The 21904-nt window shown below is 42.4% G+C and overlaps 1 protein-coding gene across 1 annotated transcript in view; it reads left to right on the forward strand.

Annotated features, from left to right (window-relative positions):
* Positions 1 to 15852: 15852 nt before the first annotated feature.
* Positions 15853 to 21904, forward strand: part of wls (Wnt ligand secretion mediator) — a 60922-nt gene continuing 54870 nt past the window's right edge. The window contains exon 1 of the mRNA XM_078407378.1: positions 15853 to 16131. Coding sequence (XP_078263504.1) covers positions 16026 to 16131 — 106 coding nt within the window. The 5' untranslated portion in view covers positions 15853 to 16025. The remainder of the gene's footprint in view (positions 16132 to 21904) is intronic.

Here is a 21904-nt window from a genome sequence, read left to right on the forward strand (position 1 = left end):
AAAGGGACCCATTTATCCCCACTCTTTGCTTTCTGTCTGTCAACCAATTTTCTATCCATGTCAGTACCCTACCCCCAATACCATGTGCCCTAATTTTGCCCACTAATCTCCTCTGTGGGACCTTGTCGAAGGCTTTCTGAAAGTCGAGGTACACCACATCCACTGACTCTCCCCTGTCAATTTTCCTAGTTACATCAAAAAATTCCAGTAGATTTGTCAAGCATGATTTCCCCTTCGTAAATCCATGCTGACTCGGAATGATCCTGTTACTGCTATCCAAATGCTCAGCAATTTCGTCTTTTATAATTGACTCCAGCATCTTCCCCACCACTGATGTCAGACTAACTGGTCTATAATTACCCGTTTTCTCTCTCCCTCCTTTCTTAAAAAGTGGGATAACATTTGCTATCCTCCAATCCACAGGAACTGATCCTGAATCTATAGAACATTGAAAAATGATCTCCAATGCTTCCACTATTTCTAGAGCCACCTCCTTAAGTACCCTGGGATGCAGACCATCAGGCCCTGGGGATTTATCAGCCTTCAGTCCCATCAGTCTACCCAAAACCATTTCCTGCCTAATGTGGATTTCCTTCAGTTCCTCCATCACCCTAGGTTCTCCGGCCCCTAGAACACTTGGGAGATTGTGTGTATCTTCCTCAGTGAAGACAGATCCAAAGTAACGGTTTAACTCGTCTGCCATTTCTTTGTTCCCCATAATAAATTCCCCTGCTTCTGTCTTCAAGGGACCCACATTTGCCTTGACTATTTTTTTCCTCTTCACGTACCTAAAAAATCTTTTCTGTTCTGTTGCAGAGGTTAGAGTTGTGCAGGTCAATTCAAGAACCTGATTGTAGCAGTTCCTGAACCTGATGTTGTGGGACTTCAGTCTTCTGTATCTCCTGCCCAACAATAGCAGTGAGAAGATGGCATGGTATGGATAGTGGCGAACTTTGATGATAGATTCCATCTTCTTGAGTCAGTAACTCATGTAGAAGCTTTTGATGGTGGGAAGGTTGTGCCCATGGTGGACCAGGCTGAGACCATCACTCTCTGCTATCTCTTATATTCCTATGTATTGGAAATGTTGTACTAGCACATGATGCAACTAGTCAGGGTACTTCCCACAATACAGCTGTAGAATTTTGTTAGAGAATTCAGTCACATGCTAAATCCCTTTTAACTTCTAAAAAAGTAGAGGCATTGACACGACTTATTTGTGCTGGGCCCATGACAGGTCACTCGATATGTCAACACCTAGGAATTTGAAGCTGACATTTCTCTCCATCGCCACCCACTGCAGTGTGAATGACTGTGAAAATGTGAAAATCAAAAGGCTTCATTCAGATGCTAGAAATTTAAAATTAATAACAGAAAAGGCTAGAGATATTCAACATGTCAGATAGCTCTTTCCAGCATTTTCTGTTTTCCAGAATGAGAACCAGGCATGACACTCATGAAGGATCTGAGACTGCTATTCAGTAAGAGACAACCCTTACAAAAAGTAAAGGAGGAAATAGATCTGTAGGATGCAATGAGGAGTCGGTGGGAGAGGATGGGTGAGGTGGGAAGGAGTGTAGAAGCAAAGCCATTCCTTCCTGTGATAATTGTGCAATCTCCTTCTTTGCTCTTTGCTTTTGGGTCAAATATTGCTGAATGATCGCTGATAGTTCTGAAGGGTACCGCGGTGCATCAGCTGTTTTCAGGCAGCCCATCCCAGGCTTAAGTGTATGTATACTGTAAGATGGAAATCTGAGACAACCCTGAGGTCAACTGCTGACTACCTGATGCGCTTGGCTGTTTACTCCATTGCAGACTCGCCATAGAGCAGTAACTTGCAGAAGGTCGATATAGTTCACGTCAGGAGGGTGCACATGCAAGTGGGGACCATATTTATTTGAATGGCATTGTTGATCTTGTGGATAAAGGGTAGTGTAAGACTTAGGAGACACAATAAGCTGCAGATGCTGGGATCCTGGGCAAAACTGTGGAAGGAATGGAGGGAATGGACAGATAAGATTTCTAGTTATCAGAATGACGAAGGGTCCCAACTTGAAATCTTGCCTATCCATTCCCTCCTTAGATGATGCTTGACCCACTGAATATGAGGTGCTGGTCCTCCACTTTGTGCGTGGCTTCACCCTGGCAATGGAGAAGGCCCAGGACGAAAGGTCAATGCGGTCAGGTTTTCAATTCCCCTTCCCATTCCCACTCTGACCTTTCCATCCTGGACCACCTCCATTGCCAGAGTGAGGCCACGCACAAAGTGGAGGAGCAGCACCTCATATTCTGCCTGAGTAGTTTACAACCCAACGGTACAAACATTTAAATCTCCAATTTTAGGTAAACTTTCATAACACCCCTCCCCCTTTCCCCCTCCCCCTTTCCTCCTCCTCCTCATCCCTCCCCCCATCCCTCCCCTGTGCCCCACCTGGACTCCCACCTATTTCTCCTCTCCATTCAACCCCCCACCCTCCCACCGCCAGTTTCCGCCATCTGGATTTACAATCCGCATCTCTTCAAACCTGTCTCGCACCTTCCTTCCTTTCTTATCTTTGGACTTTGTTCCAACTAACTGCCTATCGACACCTCCCTTCCATCAACCTATTACCTGCCATGCAAGTCCCGCCTTTTCCATATTCCAGCTTGCTTCTGCCCCTCTACAATCAGTCTGAAGAAGGGTCTCTACTCAAAATGTCACCTATCCATCCATATTCTCCAGGGAGGCTGCCTGACCTGCTGAATTACTGCACATTTTTTGTCTTTTGAGTATTAACCTGCATCTGCAGTTCTTTGTTTCTTCCTATAGTCTCTGTTCATTCTTTGACTTTAAAATTTCCAATCTTAAATTTCATTTGCCGGTGTCTGCCAATTCCACCAGCCCATCCAGACCCTCTAGGAGTCAACAATTAACGTCCTCACTTTACCCAAATTTTGTGTTATACACAAATGTTGAAATTCTACACTACCCAACCAGAGGTTTCAGCACCACCTGGGGAATCCACTGTGTAGGAAGGAACCGCAGTGCTGGTTTACACCGAAGATAAATACAAAATGCTGGAGTAACTCGGTGGGACAGGCAGCATCTCTGGAGAGAAGGAATGGGTGATATTTTTTGTCAGGACCTTTCTTCAGACTACTAGTCCTAAACTCTTGTCCTTAAGTATGATTGTGCCATTGTATTGTAAGATTTTTGTACTGAACTGTATGCAATAAGGTGAATTTCACTGTACCAAGGTACATGTAACAAAGTATCATTGAACCATCTCACCATTAAACGTGCATTGATCCTTATCTGCCTACTTTTTGTGCTGTAAATCATGAAAAATTGGTGGTTATAACTAGTTGCTCATTCAGTTTTTATTAAACAATAGACAGGATGATTTGAACTTTCATGTTTGTTTGTTTCAAGTTTATTCAGTGAGTAGATTAAATACAGCTGTGGATGCACAGACACGCCTACCTTCTGTGATTTATAACAAAAAGATCTATCGTGACTACGCATTAACTGTGAGTATATTGCAATGAAAACCTCTTGCACATATCTTAATGCTGGTTCATTTCAACTTGAAAACCACATTACTCATCGTCTCAGTTAAATGGACATTAAGAGCAGCTGCATCAATTTTCTGGGGGCAGACTGGACTTTTTTTTTCATGTGTTTGGAATGTTTGTTAAGTCATTTCAGCTGTTTGGCTACTTCCATAAACACAAAAGTGATATAATCTTTTCTTTCTTTATCTTCTGGATTTGCTTAAGCGATGGGGTAAGTTAGATATGACACAGTTTATGAAACAGATTTGGGTGATCCAAAGTTTTGCAGAACAATTACAACAATATGCATTAATATATCATTCCTTTCTTAACCTGCGGTGTATTTCCAGCATTCTCTTGTTTTATTTCAGATCTGCAGCTTTCTTTTAATTTTCTGTTAAGGAATGGCTAATAGACAAGGAGTCAACTGAGCTGATCATGTATTGACACAATTATTTTCTCACTCCGTTAAAGAAAGTCTTTGAACCATCTGTCTTTGCAAATTTCTGCCCCATACCACCAAGTTTCAACCCCTCTCCGGTCCTTGATATTTAGACTAGGAATGGCTAGAGAAAAGCAGGATGATAGAGCAATTTTGACAGAAAGGGAATATTGGGGAAAGCTCTGAGAAGTGAAAGTGAATACGAGCATGTTTAGATGACAAGTAGGAGAATGAAAATGATAGTTCTGATAGCCTGATATGTGAACTTTTTCTCAAATGTTGCTTGAACTGCTGGGTACATCCTGCATTTTTTGTATTTATTTAAGAGGATGGAAAGAAAAATGGAAGAAAAAGAGAGAAGTAATAGGCTTAGAATCAGAGTGGCAGGTAAATTACCTGGACAAATCAACTCAAAAGGAATGCCGATTGCATATGCAAAGTAAAGATTAAATAAGGCACATGCAGTCGTATACAAAGTATGGGGAGCAGACAATATAAATTATCCACATTGAAGTTCCTTGGCATTGAGAGTTTACATCATTTTGTGGATAAAGAATCAGCTTGGAATGTCTAATATTCTAGTGCAGTCATTTGTGAAAATGTTGTGGGCCCAGAAGTGAATTATGGGACTTAATCCCTGTTGGTGTTGTTCAATAGAACTAAAAGATTAGTGAGAGGACTTTGTACATTGACTGAACTGATATACCCTTAGTCTTATGCTCCAGTGTTGCTATTAGAAACTTGGTAAGTTTGAAATAGATGCAGGAATAAGCCATGTGGCCCTCAGACCTGCCCTGCTATGCAATACAATGGCTTATGGTTTGCCTTGTTCACATTGCTGCCTGATTCTCATTTTCTAGATAAGTCTGTTCCTCAGTTTCTAGATAAGTCTGTTCATATTTTTCCTTTCATTATCAAACTTATTTATAATTGCTAAGCCAATTCAGGAAGAATTAAAATCGATGTTATAGCAAAAATAAAAGAATGTAAAACAAAGCCGGTGTTTTATTCAGACCCTCCACTATTGATGCTGGTCTTTTATCTCATCACAACTGCACTGCACTGACCCCATAAAGGAGTTACATGTGGACCAGACAAGTGGGAGGAAAGGAAGTCTCCCGTCCTTGTTATCAAAGGTGAGTCATTTTCTTTCTAACCAGTACAAGGTCACAAAATTGCTGGCTGGCAAATTAATTAACTTTTGCAGTGACAATGAACCCGTCTCAAACATTACCAATACATATATACAATTACAAAGACAATAGCCCCTACGTCTCTGTCAAAATGGACTCTGTAACTTTTTGATTCTAGTGTTCTGCATCTATTCATAACATACAAGTTCTCTTGTAGTTCATTATATGTTTTGTCCTGGCATCTTTAAAAATTATGTCAGAACACTCCCTTTTTGTATCTCATTTAAAATGGTATAATTTACCTTGTATTATTTTTCTTCATTTCTATATCATGTCACAGTTTACTGTAGTGAATTTCATCAAGTGCCCCGTGCCACTATTTACATTGTCTCGGCCCAATACTATCATTCTCTTATACTTCCAAGTTTCAGCATTAGGGGTTATTTAAGTTAAGTTCTAGTCCTTAATGTATTTTTTTTTTAAACAGTGGCATGGTATAATTTATCCCATGGTTTCCAATGTCATTGATAAGCTAAACATCTGCTACTTTGTCAAAGATCTTTTCAAAGTCCATATGTATAATATCAAAGGTACAGCGTTTTAAAAAAATGAAATAAATGTAAATGAAAATGGTATTTTTTAAATGAAATAAATCGTTCTTTAAAATAAGGCATTTTTTCTTTAAATTAAATGCTTTTTTTATACTGAATGAAATAAATCTTATCTGTAACGGCTCAGTAGCAGCAGCAGCAGCAGCAGCGGGAGCTGGAGGGCCCAGCAGCAGCCATTGCTTTGAGCAGAAAGAAGCCTCAATGGACAGCCAGGGCGCTTGGAGCGGGAAGAGCATGTGACCAATCAGAGTGGCGGTGGCGCTCCCCCCACATGGTGCCCGGACCAATCAGTCAACGGCGTTTTTTAAAATTTGTTTAAATTTATCCTTTTATGAATGAAATAATTCTAAATGAAAGTGGCGTTTAAAAAAAATGAAATAAATCTTTCTTTAAAATAAAGTGTTTCTTTAAATTAAGCTGCGCTTTTTTAAGATGAATGAAAATGGCGATCTTCAAAAAAAAGGAAATCTTTCTTTAAAATAAAGCATTGTTGGTTTAAATTAAACGGCTTTTTTAAAAATGAAATAAATCTAAATTGTTGATTTAAAAAAAAAAATGAAATAGACCTTTCTTGAAAATAAAGTGTTTTTTCTTTAAATTAACTGGTTTTTTCAAGATGAAAGAAATGTAAATGAAAATGGCGATCTTTAAAAAAAAGGAAAAAATCTTTCTTTAAAATAAAGCGTTGTTTGTTTAAATTAAGCGTCGTTTTTTAAAATTAAATCACTCTAAATGAAAGTGATGATTTTTTAAAAAAGAATAAAATAAATCTTGCTTTAAAATAAAGCGTTTCTTCTTTAAATTAAACTACCCCCACATGGTACCCGGACCAATTGGTCGCCAAGCATTCATTCTTTCTTTAAATTAAATGGCGTTTAAAAAAAAAAAAATGAATACAATGAAAATGTTGATTTTTTAAAAAGAAATGAAATAAATCTTTCTTTGAAATAAAGCGTCTTTCTTTTAAAAAAAAGATTAATCTTTCTTTAAAATAAAGTGTCTTTTCTTTAAATTAAACGGCTTTTTTTAAGATGATGGAATAAATCTTTCTTTTAAATGAAGCATTGTTTCTTTAAGATAAATGGCTTTTTTATAAAAATGAAATATATTTAAATGAAAGTTGCGATTGGGAACCAATGGACCCCATGTGGAGGGGAGCGGCAGGAGACAATCAGGACGCGCTGGTGACACGCAAGTATTAGATGAACGGGATAGCAGGCGCAGAGCCGTTGGGTTCCCATTGTGACGTCACAATGTGCGCCGGGACGGGCTCCGGTCCTCCCGGCGGGGGGATGAAGTGCATTTCTTAAAGTCAGCGGCAGCTCGTCAACTGAGCAGACCCCCCTCTCATTGGCCGCCATTCCCGTCATTCTGGCAGGTGCTACCCCCGGTGGCCCATCGTGCCCCCCCCTCCCATATTAGCCGCTACTCCCGTCACTCAGGCGGGTCCCATTGTGACGTGAACGCCGAGGACAGGCAAGGTAAGTTGGAAAGTGAATTTTTAATCTTTATTTTAAAACTTTAAAATGTCAATAACTTGAAAAATGTAAGACCAATTTGAATGAATCTTGGGTAATACAGAGCCCAGGACAATGGTGAGTAAGGTGAGCCTAAAATTGTCACGCTATCGTGTACCATTTTTTTACGGATGAAAATGGCACAAATAAACATACGGGACAAACATACGGGGGAACAAACATACAGGGACAGGGGAACAAACAAGAAGGAAGACAGACAGACAGACAGACAGACAGACACACTCACACACTCACACACTCACTCACTCACTCACTCACTCACTCACTCACTCACTCACTCACTCACTCACTCACTCACTCACTCACTCACTCACTCACTCACTCACTCACTCACTCACTCACTCACTCACTCACTCTTTCTTTCTGAATTAGAAAAAGTTATACCCTAATAATCCCCAATTGAAAGAATGGAAATCTCTCAAACAATGAATGCCTGGTATTAAGAATCTGAAATACTTTCAATGATTCAAAGCTCATGATAGTGTAAGAAAATAACTGCAGATGCTGGTACAAATTGAAGGTATTTATTCACAAAATGCTGGAGTAACTCAGCAGGTCAGGCAGCATCTCAGAAGAGAAGGAATGGGCGACGTTTCGGGTCAAGACCCTTCTTCAGACTGATGTCAGGGGGGCGGGACAAAGGAAGGATATAGGTGGAGACAGGAAGACAGTGGGAGATCTAGGGAGGGGAAGAGAGGGACAGAGGAACTATCTAAAGTCGGAGAAGTCAATGTTCATACCACTGGGCTGCAAGCTGTCCAGGCGAAATATGAGGTGCTGTTCCTCCAATTTCCGGTGGGACTCACTATGGCACTGGAGGAGGCCCATGACAGAAAGGTCAGACTGGGAATGGGAGGGGGAGTTGAAGTGCTCAGCCACCGGGAGATCAGATTGGTTAATGCGGACTGAGCGCAGGTGTTGGGTGAAGTGATCGCCGAGCTTGCGTTTGGTTTCGCCGATGTAAATAAGTTGACATCTGGAGCAGCGGATGCAATAGATGAGGTTGGAGGAGGTGCAGGTGAACCTCTGTCTCACCTGGAAAGACTGTTTGGGTCCTTGGATGGAGTTGAGGGGGGAGGTAAAGGGACAGGTGTTGCATCTCGTGCGATTGCAGGGGAAAGTGCCCAGGGATGGGGTGGTTTGGGTAGGAAGGGACGAGTGGACCAGGGAATTAGGGAGGGAACGTTCTCTGCGGAATGCAGAAAGGGGAGGGGATGGGAAGATATGGCCAGTGGTGGGGTCCCGTTGTAGGTGATGGAAATGTTGGCGGATGATTTGTTGGATACGCTGGCTGGTGGGGTGGAAGGTGAAAACGAGGGGGATTCTGTCCTTGTTACCAATGGGGGGGGGGAGGGGGAGCAAGAGCGGAGCTGCGGGATGAAGAAGAGACCCTAGTGAGAGCCTCATCTATAATGGAAGAGGGGAAGCCCCGTTTCCTGAAGAATGAGGACATCTCTGATGCCCTAGTGTGAAACACCTCATCCCGGGCGCAGATGCGGCGTAGACAGAGGAATTGGGAGTAGGGGATAGACTTTTTGCAGGAGACCGGGTGGGAAGAAGTGTAGTCCAGATAGCTGTGCAAGACAGTGGGTTTATAGTAGAAGTAAAGCTCATAATAGGTCTCTGTCCTCTACAAGACTTTCTTCAAGTGTTTTGTTGTTACTTATTCTGTGTATCATGTCCTCTTAGGGGATTTACAGAAAACAGTATTCCTGCCTCATCCAGACAAAATCTGCAAGTACTAAAAGCAATTACTTCACCCACATCAGGAAAACTGGGGAATTGTTTGGTGAATGTTGGGAGTTCCAGAGGATTGTTTTACTCAACTACACCCCTATCTCACACAGCTGGTGCCAAGGGATGTTGCCATATGAAAACATCGTTGTCAACAGCAATCACTATTACTTGCGTTGCAACATTCCAGGCACTCCTATGGCCTCATTTAGTTACTTTGTTTCTGAAAAAGCTTCCCTGTTTCATTGTATTTGTGGATAGGTTTCTTATTAATTAACAATTACATTGAAAATTGAATCAAAAGGTTATTGTCAAGCAAACAAATGTCCTATTGTTCAGAGCACTACCAAGGTGAAATAGAATGTAAGGGGCCAAATCATTGGGGTTCACGGTTTCTAAGGGAAACAATGGTGTTCTGCATCTGAGTCTGAAGAAGAGTCCGGAAGACTGAAATGATGATTGTGAACTGAGTTAAATGGTTTTACAAGCAGTCACTCAGTCTTTGATCTCACCAAATAAATACATTTCTGAATCAGTAACAGAACCTTAAGTTCATCATAGTCCCACTTCTGTCTTTCATCATCAGCTCACATTTATCTTAAACTAGTTTGTGAAGCAACTTTCCACTTTTATTTGCACGAAGTGGACTGTGATAGAAATAGTATTGGCAGTTGACATCAGGGTTGACATCAGATTTGGTTGTCATAGAGCCATAAGAGTGATACAGCGTGGAAACAGGCCCTTCAGCCCAACTTGCTCACACCAGCCAACAATGTCTCAGCTACACTAGTCCCACCTGCTCGCGTTTGGTCCATATCCCTCCAAACCTGTCCTATTCACGTACCTGTCTAACTGTTCAAACTTTGGGATAGTCCCAGCCTCAACTACCTCCTCTGGCAGCTTGTTCCATACACCCACCACCCTTCATGTGGAAAAGGTTACTCCTCAGAATCTTATTAAATCTTTTCCCCTTCACCTGAAACTTATGTTCTCTGGTCCTCGATTCACCTACTCTGGGCAAGAGACTCTGTGCATTTACCCGATCTATTCCTCTCAAGTTCAGTGATTACTCTCATGGTCAAAGTGTCATCTGCTGGGAATTTTGACTGATGTGAAACAACTTTGCCAAGAGTGCAGAAGTGAAACGTGCAGAAATTACTTTATATTGCAATGTTACATTAGCAACATGCAAACAATTGTAGGAAAATTCATAGTCAACATTCGGGATCACAAATGAAGAATTCTGACAAGCTAGCCATAGGTAGCAATCAAAGTGTATGGAATCAGAACTAGAACATAAAACATAAAAAAGTACATAATGGGAATAGGCCCACAATTTCTGTGCAAACATAATGCCAAGATAAACTAATCTCATCTGCCTACACATGATCCATACCCAGCATATCCTTGTGCCTATCAAATACCCTCTTATATGCCACTTTCGTACCTGCCTCCACTACCCCCCCAGCAGCACATTCCAGAAACCCATCACTCTGTAATATTACCCACTGTGCTCATTACCTGACACCTTTATCCCCAAAATCAGTAACTCTGTTCAGAGGAATCGGATTACCATTCATGCATCAGACATCCTGATGTAAAGCTAAGGGGTGCATGTGTAATGCACCCAGATGGGCTCCTTAGTGGTGATGAATCTTGAGGCACAGCAGAAAGTCAAAACCACCAGCACCTGATTCCCTGCTTGTTTGGAACTTTCACAGGTGGCCAGGTAAGCATGGAAGTGCAAGGCACAACAGTGAGATCAATAGACAATAGGTGCAGGAGTAGGCCATTCGGCCCTTCGAGCCAGTACCGCTATTCAATGTGATCATGGCTGATCATTCCAAATGGCCAAAGGCCATGAGTTCCCAATGCAACCTATGGCTAGCAGTTAATCCGATCTACCCAACAAGCTTGACCTACTAAATGCTAGGAGGTAACGACGTGATTATTAAATTGGCATAATGCTAATTCAACACTGAATTTAAAAGGACAGTTCTGAGCTATTTAATATCATTGGGTATATCTCTGACTGACTTTTCACAAAGTGTGTAATTCAACTCAAGTTACATTGTGGTTACAAAATTAGATTAAACTCAACCCTTTTGATGGAACTGACATTGGCAGGTGCCTACCTGCCAACCCACACAGTCTGAGTGCAACCCCAATTGCTTCCAGCAGGATTTAAAAATTGATAATGTATTTAATTTTGGATGAGCCTACATCACAAACCTTTTACATGCCTTATTTAAGATGGAGGAGGCTTTAGATTAAAGGCTTGAAATTGAAAGGCATGGTGTGGCTTGAAAAATAAGCCGAGGCACGTTTGAAGCTGTGGCATGGATCTGAATTTGTTTATAGCTTATTAAAAATCGCTATATGGAGTGGCAGCACGAGTGCCAGCTGGAATGAAGATGATGCATTAATTTAACATAAATCATGTCAGGAGACTGCATTCTTATAAATGACCGGGATTGATTTTACGTGTCTAATTTGTATGGAATTATCCTTTTCTTGCTGCATGCTGCTGAAGAAATAATCATGCAGTGCTTATGAGACTATGGTTGCTGTAGTTCTGGGTCTTTATGTGGTAATTACAGTAAATCCAGCAGTCCTGAATTAAATGTATCAACGTTGGGCTGTGGTGTTTTAATTCTAGTTTTCACCTTGGATGTATAGATGTTTGCAGTAGAATAAATCCATAGGATTCTTTCATACATTACTCATTTCACGTTTGAGGGTCACCAGATAATTCGATCGTGCTGGGAAGAGAAGAGTGTGGGGAATTGCAGGGGCAGGGATGCGATGTGTGAGGGACTGGTCTAATCATATGCCTGTGTACGTCCACTCTACATTTTAGGTGGAATCACTGGGGGCTAAATTCAAAAGTTTGAAAGCTGGTGTGAAGATAACAATGGCAAGTTAGCCTTTGCCCACTGCATCTGACACTACCTGTAACTTTTTTTTTCAAAATAGACTTTATTCAAGTAATAAATATATACAATGCATGTATCGTGCAAAAAATATTCTTCCGACATTCTCGGAGGCTATACATACATACAATACATTTTAACCAAACACAATTTTACCCCACACCCTTGCCACTCATGTGGCCCACTGGCGAGAAATCCCATCCCTTATTTTGAGGGGCATCTCCACCCCACCCTGCCTCCCCATGTCCAGCAGCGGAAGGACCCTAGATTGTGGTCCTCCCCCACAGCCTTGAAGTTGGCTGCACCAAGCTTCAGTGCCTGTAACTTATGATATCCTTGTGCAGCTAGTGCCATCCGAGCTATTATTCATTTACCTATCTCAGTAGGGAGCCATTATTATAAGTAGGGAGGGCAAGCACTATTCACATCTATCCAGCTCTACTTAAAACAGCCCATCCTCTTAAAGGGACATACACTTTGGTGCAGCAAGGAATATCAGGCACTTGGGAACATTTTGATGTTGGAAAATGTAAAGAATGCTACGGCAGAAAGTGTGGGCTTCCCATTTTTACATCCCTGAAGTTGACTCTATGAAATTTCAAATCCACAACAACTAGCTTATTTTATAAGTAATATAAGAAAATAACTGCAGATGCTGGTACAAATCGAAGGTATTTATTCACAAAATGCTGGAGTAACTCAGCAGGTCAGGCAGCATCTCAGGAGAGAAGGAATGGGTGATGTTTCGGGTCGAGACCCTTCCTCAGACTGAGATACTGCCTGACCTGCTGAGTTACTCCAGCATTTTGTGAATAAAAAGCTTATTTAATAGGACAGCTTTAGTTTAGTTTTAAGTATGTACTGTTTTTCTCCCGCTCCTCCCCTTACAATTAAATCCTTCTACAAAGTGGCTTGCAAAGTTTGACGGTAGTGCAGCAATCTGGTCTGGGAGAGTTGGAGACTATGCGGACTATAAAGTGGCACTGGGATATTGACACAGGCGCAAGGGAAATCCAAAATGATCATTTGATAGTTTTCTGCAACATTCTAAAGTTATCAATTTAGTAAAGAATGTTTATTTTCTGTTGGTTTTTATATTTTCATTACAGTTAAGTGGAAACTGATTGCTAGTGATAAACCTAGAGTTGTGATTGTGATAATATTCTTTCAACAGCATGAATTATTTATGGACAACTTGGCCAGAAATAGTTTCTCTGGTTGGATTCCTCCTTCTCTCTTCCAATTCTTCTTACTCCTCATCCTCCAGTCCCTGCTTATTCCGCACAATCAGTCCGAAGAAGGGTCCCGACCTGAAACATCACCTCAATTACATCAATCAATGATACTTTATTGTCACATGTACTTAGGTACGGTAAAATTCCTTGGTAAAAATCATACAGCAGACTTCACCCAGGCAGCACACAAAGACTCGCCCCATTTCTGGCACCGATATAGTTTCAAAAGTTCTTAGTACAGTCTTATCTTCTTGCAGCGGCGAACTAGGCCTGCTGTGGCTACAGGCGGGCCGCCGGGCTTCTCTCCATCCTCAGCAGCTCCCTGCCGGGTCCCTCTTAGTCCCTCAAGGGGGCGTGGCTGCGTTCTGCAGCTGCGGCTCACCGGCAGTCTCTCTGTCTTTTTTTTGTTTTTGTCTTTGTTATCGTTTAAATGTTTCTTTTGATTTATTTTTAACTCTGTATATGTGGGGGGTGGTGGGGGGGTGGGGGAAACCTTTTTTTCCAATCTCCTCCTCAACGGAGATGCGACCTTTACCGTGTTGTGTCTCCGTTCGTGCTACGGCCTAACACCGTGGAGTCGGCGGCCTCCAGCTGGGATCGACCTTGAAGACTCCGGTCGCAGGGCCTGGACTTACCATCTCGGAGGCTTCGGCCGTGGGCCCTGCAGACCGCAACATCGGGAGTTCGCAGGTCCCTCGTAGGCGATCGGCTTTCGGGAGCTCCAGCCGAAGCAGCTTCGACCGCCCCGGAGCGCGAGGTTTGATCGTCCCGCTCGCAGGCCCTTCATCGCCCTGCGTGGCCTGGCTGCGGTACTTTCCATCGCCCGGTGGGGGCTCAGGACCTTCATCGGCCTGCTCGGCTCGGCCCTGGGACTTTCCATCGCCCGGTGGGGGCTTCAAAAGTCGGGAGCCTCGATCGCCTCGTGGCACCACGGGAGAAGAATGAGGAGGAGATAAGACTTTTCTTTGCCTTCCATCACTGTGAGGGTGTGCCTGGAGCAATCACTGTGATGGTTGTTTGTGTTAAAAATTGTAATTGTGTGTCTTGTGTTCTTTATTGTCTACTGCCGGACCCTGACGTGAGAGGACGCTGGCGCTATTTGTTCGCCGCTTCTCCGTCAGGACAGTTTGTCTGTTTGTTTTTATGTCTTGACTGTTTTTGTAAAGCGTCTTTGAGCATTTGGAAAAGCACTATAAAAAATAAATGTTTATTATTATTATTATTATTAGTTCTCAGCGACTCCTCGCTGGGCCCCTCCCTGTTCTCGGCAGCGCGGCCCCCCGCCAGGTTCCTCTTTGATATTGGCAGCATGGCCCACCAGGTCCCTCCTTGTTCTCAGCAGTCCACCCTCCCGCTGGGTTACTCTCGTTCCTATCCACGTTCTCCAGAGATATGGCCTGACCTGTTGGGAGAGTTTTTTTCTGGTGTTCTGGCCAATACTTACGAAAAACACATTCGGCTTTATCTCACCACTTTTCATTACATGTGAGGTGTGGATGTCGACCGTTGAGTTTCCTACTTTACAACAGGAGTTATACGTTGAATGTACTTCAGTGGCTTTTGTTCCTTCAGTGGTGAAGTTGTTGCATGGTGATCTTTGGATGGACAGAATCCACTTTGCAACCCTGAGAAAACTGATTGAGGAGGAGCTCCGATGATGTTCCCTTTGCAGTAAGGAGGGAGACCACTCCAGAATTAATGTACATAGACCTGTTCTCCTGTCTTGAAAATTGTAACAATTACATTAAAGAAAAATGTCACGTAGGTGTGATGGTGAGGGAAGACAGACACAAAATGCTGGAGTAACTCAGCAGAACAGGCAGCATCTCTGGAGAGAAGGAATAGGTGACGTTTTGGGTCGAGACCCTTCTTCAGACTGAGAGTCACGGGAAGGGGAAACGAAAGATATGGACAATGATGTAGAGAGATATAGAACGATGAATGAAAAATATGCAAACAAGTAACAATGATAAAGGAAACAGGCTATTGTCCGCTGCTGGATGAGAACAAGAAGCTGGTGCGACTTTGGTTGGAGAGGGATGGAGAGAGACGGAATGCAGGGGTTACTTGAAGTTAGAGAAATCAATATTCATACTCCTGGAGCAGTTAAACTGCCGAGGAGTTCAGAGGTTAGGAAAGAGGGAATGGATAAGGGTAGGGAAGACAGAAGGGCAGAGGAGATGAGAATAAGGTAGATGAAGGAGAGGGGCTGATGAAGAGGATGTGAGTAAGCATGTGTGTTCAGTCAGAGTGTTCTTGCGTGGGACAAATTTCTTTTCTATTGACGCCTTAGGTGCCAAATAATTCAACGGACAGGGCTGTTCCTCTCCCTGATTCAAATGTACGAAACCTAATTGTCTACATTTCAAAATGTGGATTTTTCAGCAGAATAAAATTACAAGCATGCATCCGTGCTGATTTATTTTCTTCCTTAATTCAGTAATTCCTTAATTCGAAGGATTAATTCTTCAGGTATCCGACTGTATAATTTCTGGTACACGTAACGTAGGCTTGATCAGATTTCTACATCTGCGGATTGAAAGGCATTTTAATTGGAAATGAATTAGATTTTGTCAACTAGCGTGTGGGTAATACTGTAGCAATCGGCTAAATGGAATCGCGGAATCTGGCAAGTCATGTGATTGATTTTTTTTTTTGTCTTGTGTGTTGTCGGTTTCCCACAGCGCCCCTTTAAAACCAGGCTCGAAGAAAGCGAGAGAGAGAGAGAGAGAGAGAGAGCGCTCGTTTGCAGAATCGCAGCTCCCGACATTGGAGCTGCGGCAAGATCCTTGCTCTGATTAAATTGACTCTAATTAAATTAGTTACTGTTACGGGACGAAAAGAGTGAAAGCAAGATAATAAAAGATGGCAGGCGCAATTATTGAAAATATGAGCACGAAGAAACTGTGCATTGTTGGGGGCATTTTGCTGATTTTCCAAGTAATTTCGTTTCTGGTAGGAGGTTTGATCGGTAAGTGGCTTCGGCTTGTCGTTTTCTTTTGTTAGCTATTTGTTACAGTATCGGTAGCAACGTACTATGACCTAATTAGTCCTGCCATTGTACTTGGGGAGAGAGGAACTGCATGGGCTCTTTGTAGCGGTTCAGTCTACTGCGCAAAGTGGAAGAAAACTTTTGGCCTACTTTCAGTATCAACTACTTTTTAAAAAGGGAAAAGCGAAGCATGGCGACAAGGAGGCGAAGGAAGGCAGTCTTGTAAATCATTAAACTCGCTCCCACGCGAACATAGTTTAGAAGGAAATTAATGGCAGCATAAGATAATTATTCGGGATGGGGGGGGGTTGTCGAAAATACACCTCGCAAAGTTTCCCCTCCATTTCTGGTCACGACTCTATAAGCAGGGCTGAAACCGGCCCGAGTGCATTGCACTGATTTTATTTGATTTTGAAAACTTTTTTGCTACATTTTAGAACTCGGAAGTAAACATTTTAAAATGCGCATAATTTTTAAACAAAGGTTCCACAAGATGTAATTTTAATAGACCGGCATGTAATTGCTTTTTAAACGGGGTGTAAGTTTTGAAAGTTTTCTATTGTTCTGTGCCACTCCGGTAGAGTCGGGAACTTTCTTGGCCGCACTTCAATGCTTCCAGTTGCGGTCGAGGCGAGATCGGGCAGCTGAAGCTGAGGTCCGGCAGAAGCCGGGTGTTTTGTGTGCGCGGTGACAGCGCTGGGGGAGAGGAGGGTTCGGGTAGATCGTGGAAAATGCTGGGCTGAGCCGTGGTATGAATTACAGGCGGTTGACTTGGCCATTTCTGAACTCTCCACCACTTACTTCCCTTTATTTGCCGGCTTTGATTTCGAGGATTCGTTGAAGGCGGTCGCAGCCTCTGGATCAATTCCCCACCTAGTTATTTAATCCAGTTCAAAAGCTTTGATTTCCATTTTCAGTTGATGGGAATGCCGTGCAGCGCAAGCCTGCCTCTCAAAACATCGGGGCAGTCAGTGGGTGCAGGCACAAAAGACATAGTTAGGAGCTGCAAAGGTCTACCTGCGTGCGTTAGATGTGGCAAGGCGGCGCGGGTGGGAACAGATGCCAGGGTAATCACACAATGAGGACCTTTCACAGCAAAACAAGGACAAAGATCTGACAAGGAGATCCCTGGCCTTTGTTTGGGTTTCTGCTTTCCACAAAAGATCGGACAATTTAAATGCTACCCCCTCCTGATTTTCTTCATTTTGTTTGATTAAATGAGCGATAGGCCGCGGGGAAAATATCGAGGAACTTATCTAATGTTTAGAGACAAATGGAGGGGTGGAGGGGGAGCGTTAGGCAACTTTTTTTTTGTCAACAGTGGTGAGTCTGTGGAATTCTCTGCCACAGAAGGTAGTTGAGGCCAGTTCATTGGCTATATTTAAGAGGGAGTTAGATGTGGCCCTTGTGGCTAAAGGGATCAGGGGGTATGGAGAGAAGGCAGGTACAGGATACTGAGCTGGATGATCAGCCATGATCATATTGAATGGCGGTGCAGGCTCGAAGGGCCGAATGGCCTACTCCTGCACCTATTTTCTATGTTTCTATGCAACATGTGAATGTTCTTTGAAAAGGGAACAGTAATCTATAGTAGTTGAATGTAGGCGCAGTTTTTTAAAAACATAACAGCTTTTCACGTTTCCGTTTTGGACACTGTTTATTCTTGCTGTGGGCGAAACCCAAACGTGATGGGTGGTCTTCTAGAATTTCCACGTGTTCTCACCCCAAGTAGACATTCGTGCATTAATCTATCAGAATCTTGGGTAAGAAAAAAACATGAGACCTGTTTCACACCCATCACAAATCCAGTTTGATAACTATTTCAATAGCTATTAAGAGAGCCAGGGGCCTTTTGGTTGTTGTGACACTGCTGGAAATATTTTTTTCCCCTAAACTCTTATAAATATGTTACACTGACTCCTTAGACTTTCCCACCTGATTAAACTTCTCTGATCCTGCTGATGTTATTTGAAACATCCACGAGAGAGTGCTCAGTTTTTCATTAAATTATGTCATTTGGACAGATAGGGTTTAGAGGGATATGGACCAAACACAGGCAGGTGGGATTAGTCTAGAAGAGGCATCGTGGTTGGCATGGGCAAGTTGGGCCAAAGGGCCTGTTTCTGTGCTGAATGATAAAATAAAGAAGATGCATAGATGGTAGAAAAATAGGTCAGCTCTGGAATAAGTATATTAAGGGTAAACGTATGGGTGAAGGGTCTTGACTCGAAACGTTGACTTTCCATTTCCTTCCACAGTTGCTCTAGTGAGTTCCTCCAGCAATTTGTTTTTTTGTTCTGGACTCCAGCATCTAGTGTTCTGTGTAAACCAATGCAATCCTGCCTCTAGGGTCTAGCTAAAATAGCTCTAATTATGTATATTGCAAAAGGCAGAAGAACTTTGCTGTGCGTGTGTTGATCTGGAGTTTATAGTTTCATAATTCTTCTGTGTTCATCTATCTGTGGTAAATTTTCTCAAATGACAGACACTTGTCAATAATCACATCCACAGCAGTGGATATACCAAATCCTAACTAAAGTGGGTGGTATTGTAGGTAGCGAAGATGGTTGTCAAAAATTACAGCAAGATCTTGATCAGTTGGCCAGATGGGTTGAGGAATGGTTAATGGTGTTTAATGTAGAGAAGAGCAGGGTCTTTCATTTTGAGGTTTAATCAGGGCAGAATCCACACAGTGAATGGCAGGGTTCTGGGGTGAATGGGTGTTGTAGAGCAGATAGATCTAGGGATGCAAGTACATAGTTCCTTAAAAGTGGCATCATGAGTAGATGGGGTGGTCACGAAGGCTTTTGGCACATTGGCCTTTGTCAGTCTGAGTATTGAGTATACAAGTAGGAACATCATGTTACAGTTGTACAGGACAGTGGCGAGGCCACATTTGGATTATTGTATTCAATTTTGGTCATCTTGATATGGAAAATACATTACTAAGCTAGAAAGGGTGCAGAGAAGATTTACGTTGCCAGGACTCAAGGGCCTGAGATATAGGGAGAGGTTGAGCAGACAAGGACTCTGAACTTTGGAGCACAGGAGAACAAGAGGAGATTCTATAGAGGTGTATAAGATCTTGAGAGGATTAGATAGTGTATATGCACAGTCTTTTACCCAGAATAGGGGCATCAGAGGACATAGGTTTAAGCTAAGAGGGGAAAGATTTAATATGAACTTGAGGGTGGTAGGTATATGGAATGAGCTGCCAAAGGAGGTAGTTGGAGCAGGTATTATCACAATGTTTAAAAAAAACATTTTGACAGGTACATGGATAGGATAGGTTTGGAGGGATATGGGCCAAATGCAGGCAGGTGGGACACGTGTAGATGGGGTATGTTGATCGGTGTGGCAAGTTGAGCCGAAGGGCCTGTTTCCATGCCGCATGACTACAAGGTTTTGACTGCTTTGGCTGTTTGGGAAAGTGGATGGACTCATGCAGGACCTCCATTTTGCCATGTTGATTCTTGCTGGCTGGCATGGATACAAAGGTGGTGTAGGACCAGTAAGGTACTGCATCCCTCCTACACCCCTCAATGAAGCTGCTCAGTTTGTCTGATGCAATTGCAGTATGTAATGCAAGAAATGTGTTTGAACTAAAATAGACCACCTTAATTAGAGTAGGACTAAATTCAATGCAAGGAGATCTGGCTATGAAGTAGAACCAAAAGTTGGCAAATAAAATTGCAATACATCATGAATGGTCTTTTAAGGATGAGATTTTTCAGTTGCAGGTTGGAATACATTGCTAGAAGCGAACCAAAACGAGAAATCCCTAGATGATAATGATGAATCAAAGAAAATGAAGCAAAAATATGGGTGTAAGATGCATTTTGAGAGATTATTGTAAATGAGAACCTGGTTAAAAATAATGAACTGAGAGGGGAAAAGAAAAATAATAATTTGAGTAATAGATGCAAGAGGTAAGTAAGAGTGGCAGATAAAAGTGTACTCAAAAGTATTTTGTAGACCAGCAAGCACCAAGTGGGTATTACGAAGATGGTACCAATTAGTGACCAAGAAGTTTAGATTGGTATCATGATTGATGCAGATATGGTGGGACAAAGGACATGTCCCTATGCTGTACTGTTCTGTTTTAAGGCGAGCCATTGTATCTTAATGAAGCATAGGCTGAAATTTTAGATGAATGTTTTGTTTCGATCTTTACCAAGAAAGAATAGCAGGGGAGGTAGAAATGATGTATGGAATCAAAATTGCTAGAAAGTTCTAGCACTGCTTATACTGTTCCAGATGGAATGTTTAGTTTAACAATACAGCATAGATAAAAGGTCCTTCGGCCCACAAAGTTCACACCGACCAATGATCACCCGTACGCTAGTTCTATGTTCACCCAGTTTTGCATCCTACACGCTGGGGACAATTTACAAAAGCCATTTATTTACCTGGAATTTGGAAGGAAACTGGAGCACCTGGAGGAAACCCACATGGTCACAGGGAAAATGTATAAACTCTATGACAACACCCATAGTCGGGATTGTACCCAGGTCTCTTGCACTAAAGGGCCAATAATGCTGCACCACTGTGAAGCCCTGAAATGCATCCCAGTCATTAATGGGAATTGGGTTGAAGAGGTGTCGCTGAAGTGGAAAATGGCTCGTGTGACATCCTTGTTTGCAAGGGCATATCTAGTAACTATGGGCTAGACACTTCAACCTTGTTTTGAGCAAGCTGTTGGAAAAGATAGCTAGAGAGAAAAAAAACACATAAATTGACATTTGGAGAAGTTATTAATATTGACGTATTGAGGGCAATTTATTTGGCAAATCTGATTGATTTGTTTTTGGTGAAATAAAAAGTTGATGAAAAGAAATAAGCAAATGTCATCTATCTGGATTTTTGAATGTGCTTATTAAAACTCCCATGCGAAAAGCTGGTTATTAAAACCAGGCCTTTGGATCAGAAAATGACTTTTGATAAAAGCAGGGGGCTGGGGTAAATAGTATTTTCAAACTGTAAGATTGAAGATCGTCATGTTACTGAGGTGTGAGGGAGTGTGAATGTGGACGCACAGAGGAGAAATTGCATACGAGATAAAACTTAGAAAGTGGGGTAATCAATGTGGAGGATAGAAGGCAGCAAAATAATGCAAGTTTAATTTAGAGCTACAGTGCGGAAACAGGCCTTTCGGCCCTCCGAGTTTATGCCGACCAGCGATCCCCGCACTATCCTACACATACTCGGGACAATTTTACATTTATACCAAACCAATTAACCTACAAACCTCTACATCCTTGGACTGCGGGAAGAAACTGAAGATCTTGGAGAAACCCCACGTGGTCGGGGAGAACATGCAAACTCCTTACAGACAGTGCCCGTAGACAGGATCGAACTCGGGTCTCCGGTGCTGGAAGCACTATAAGGCAGTAACTCCAACGTTGCACCACCATGCCGCCCTTGGCAAAACATTTCTCTCAGAAGTGATGTATTTTATTATAAAAACGGAGGGGATAAAATACACTAATAGTACTAGAGAATTTATAGGAACAGTTACTCTGCACTGGAGTAACTCAGCTAGTCAGGCAGCATCTGTGGAGGGAATGGATAGGTGATGTTTTGGGTTAGGACCTTGCAGTAGGCTATGTATATATGTGCATAGGTATTGAAAAATACTCTACATGTAGAGAGAATTGTAAGTAAAACAAATTCTGGGTTGAAAGACGGGGAGGTTTTATGAAACACAGCTAGAGTATTGATTCCAATTCGGGCCATAACATAATGAAATGCT

Source organism: Rhinoraja longicauda, chromosome 11 (assembly GCF_053455715.1).
Source record: "Rhinoraja longicauda isolate Sanriku21f chromosome 11, sRhiLon1.1, whole genome shotgun sequence".
Classification (NCBI taxonomy): domain Eukaryota; kingdom Metazoa; phylum Chordata; class Chondrichthyes; order Rajiformes; family Arhynchobatidae; genus Rhinoraja; species Rhinoraja longicauda.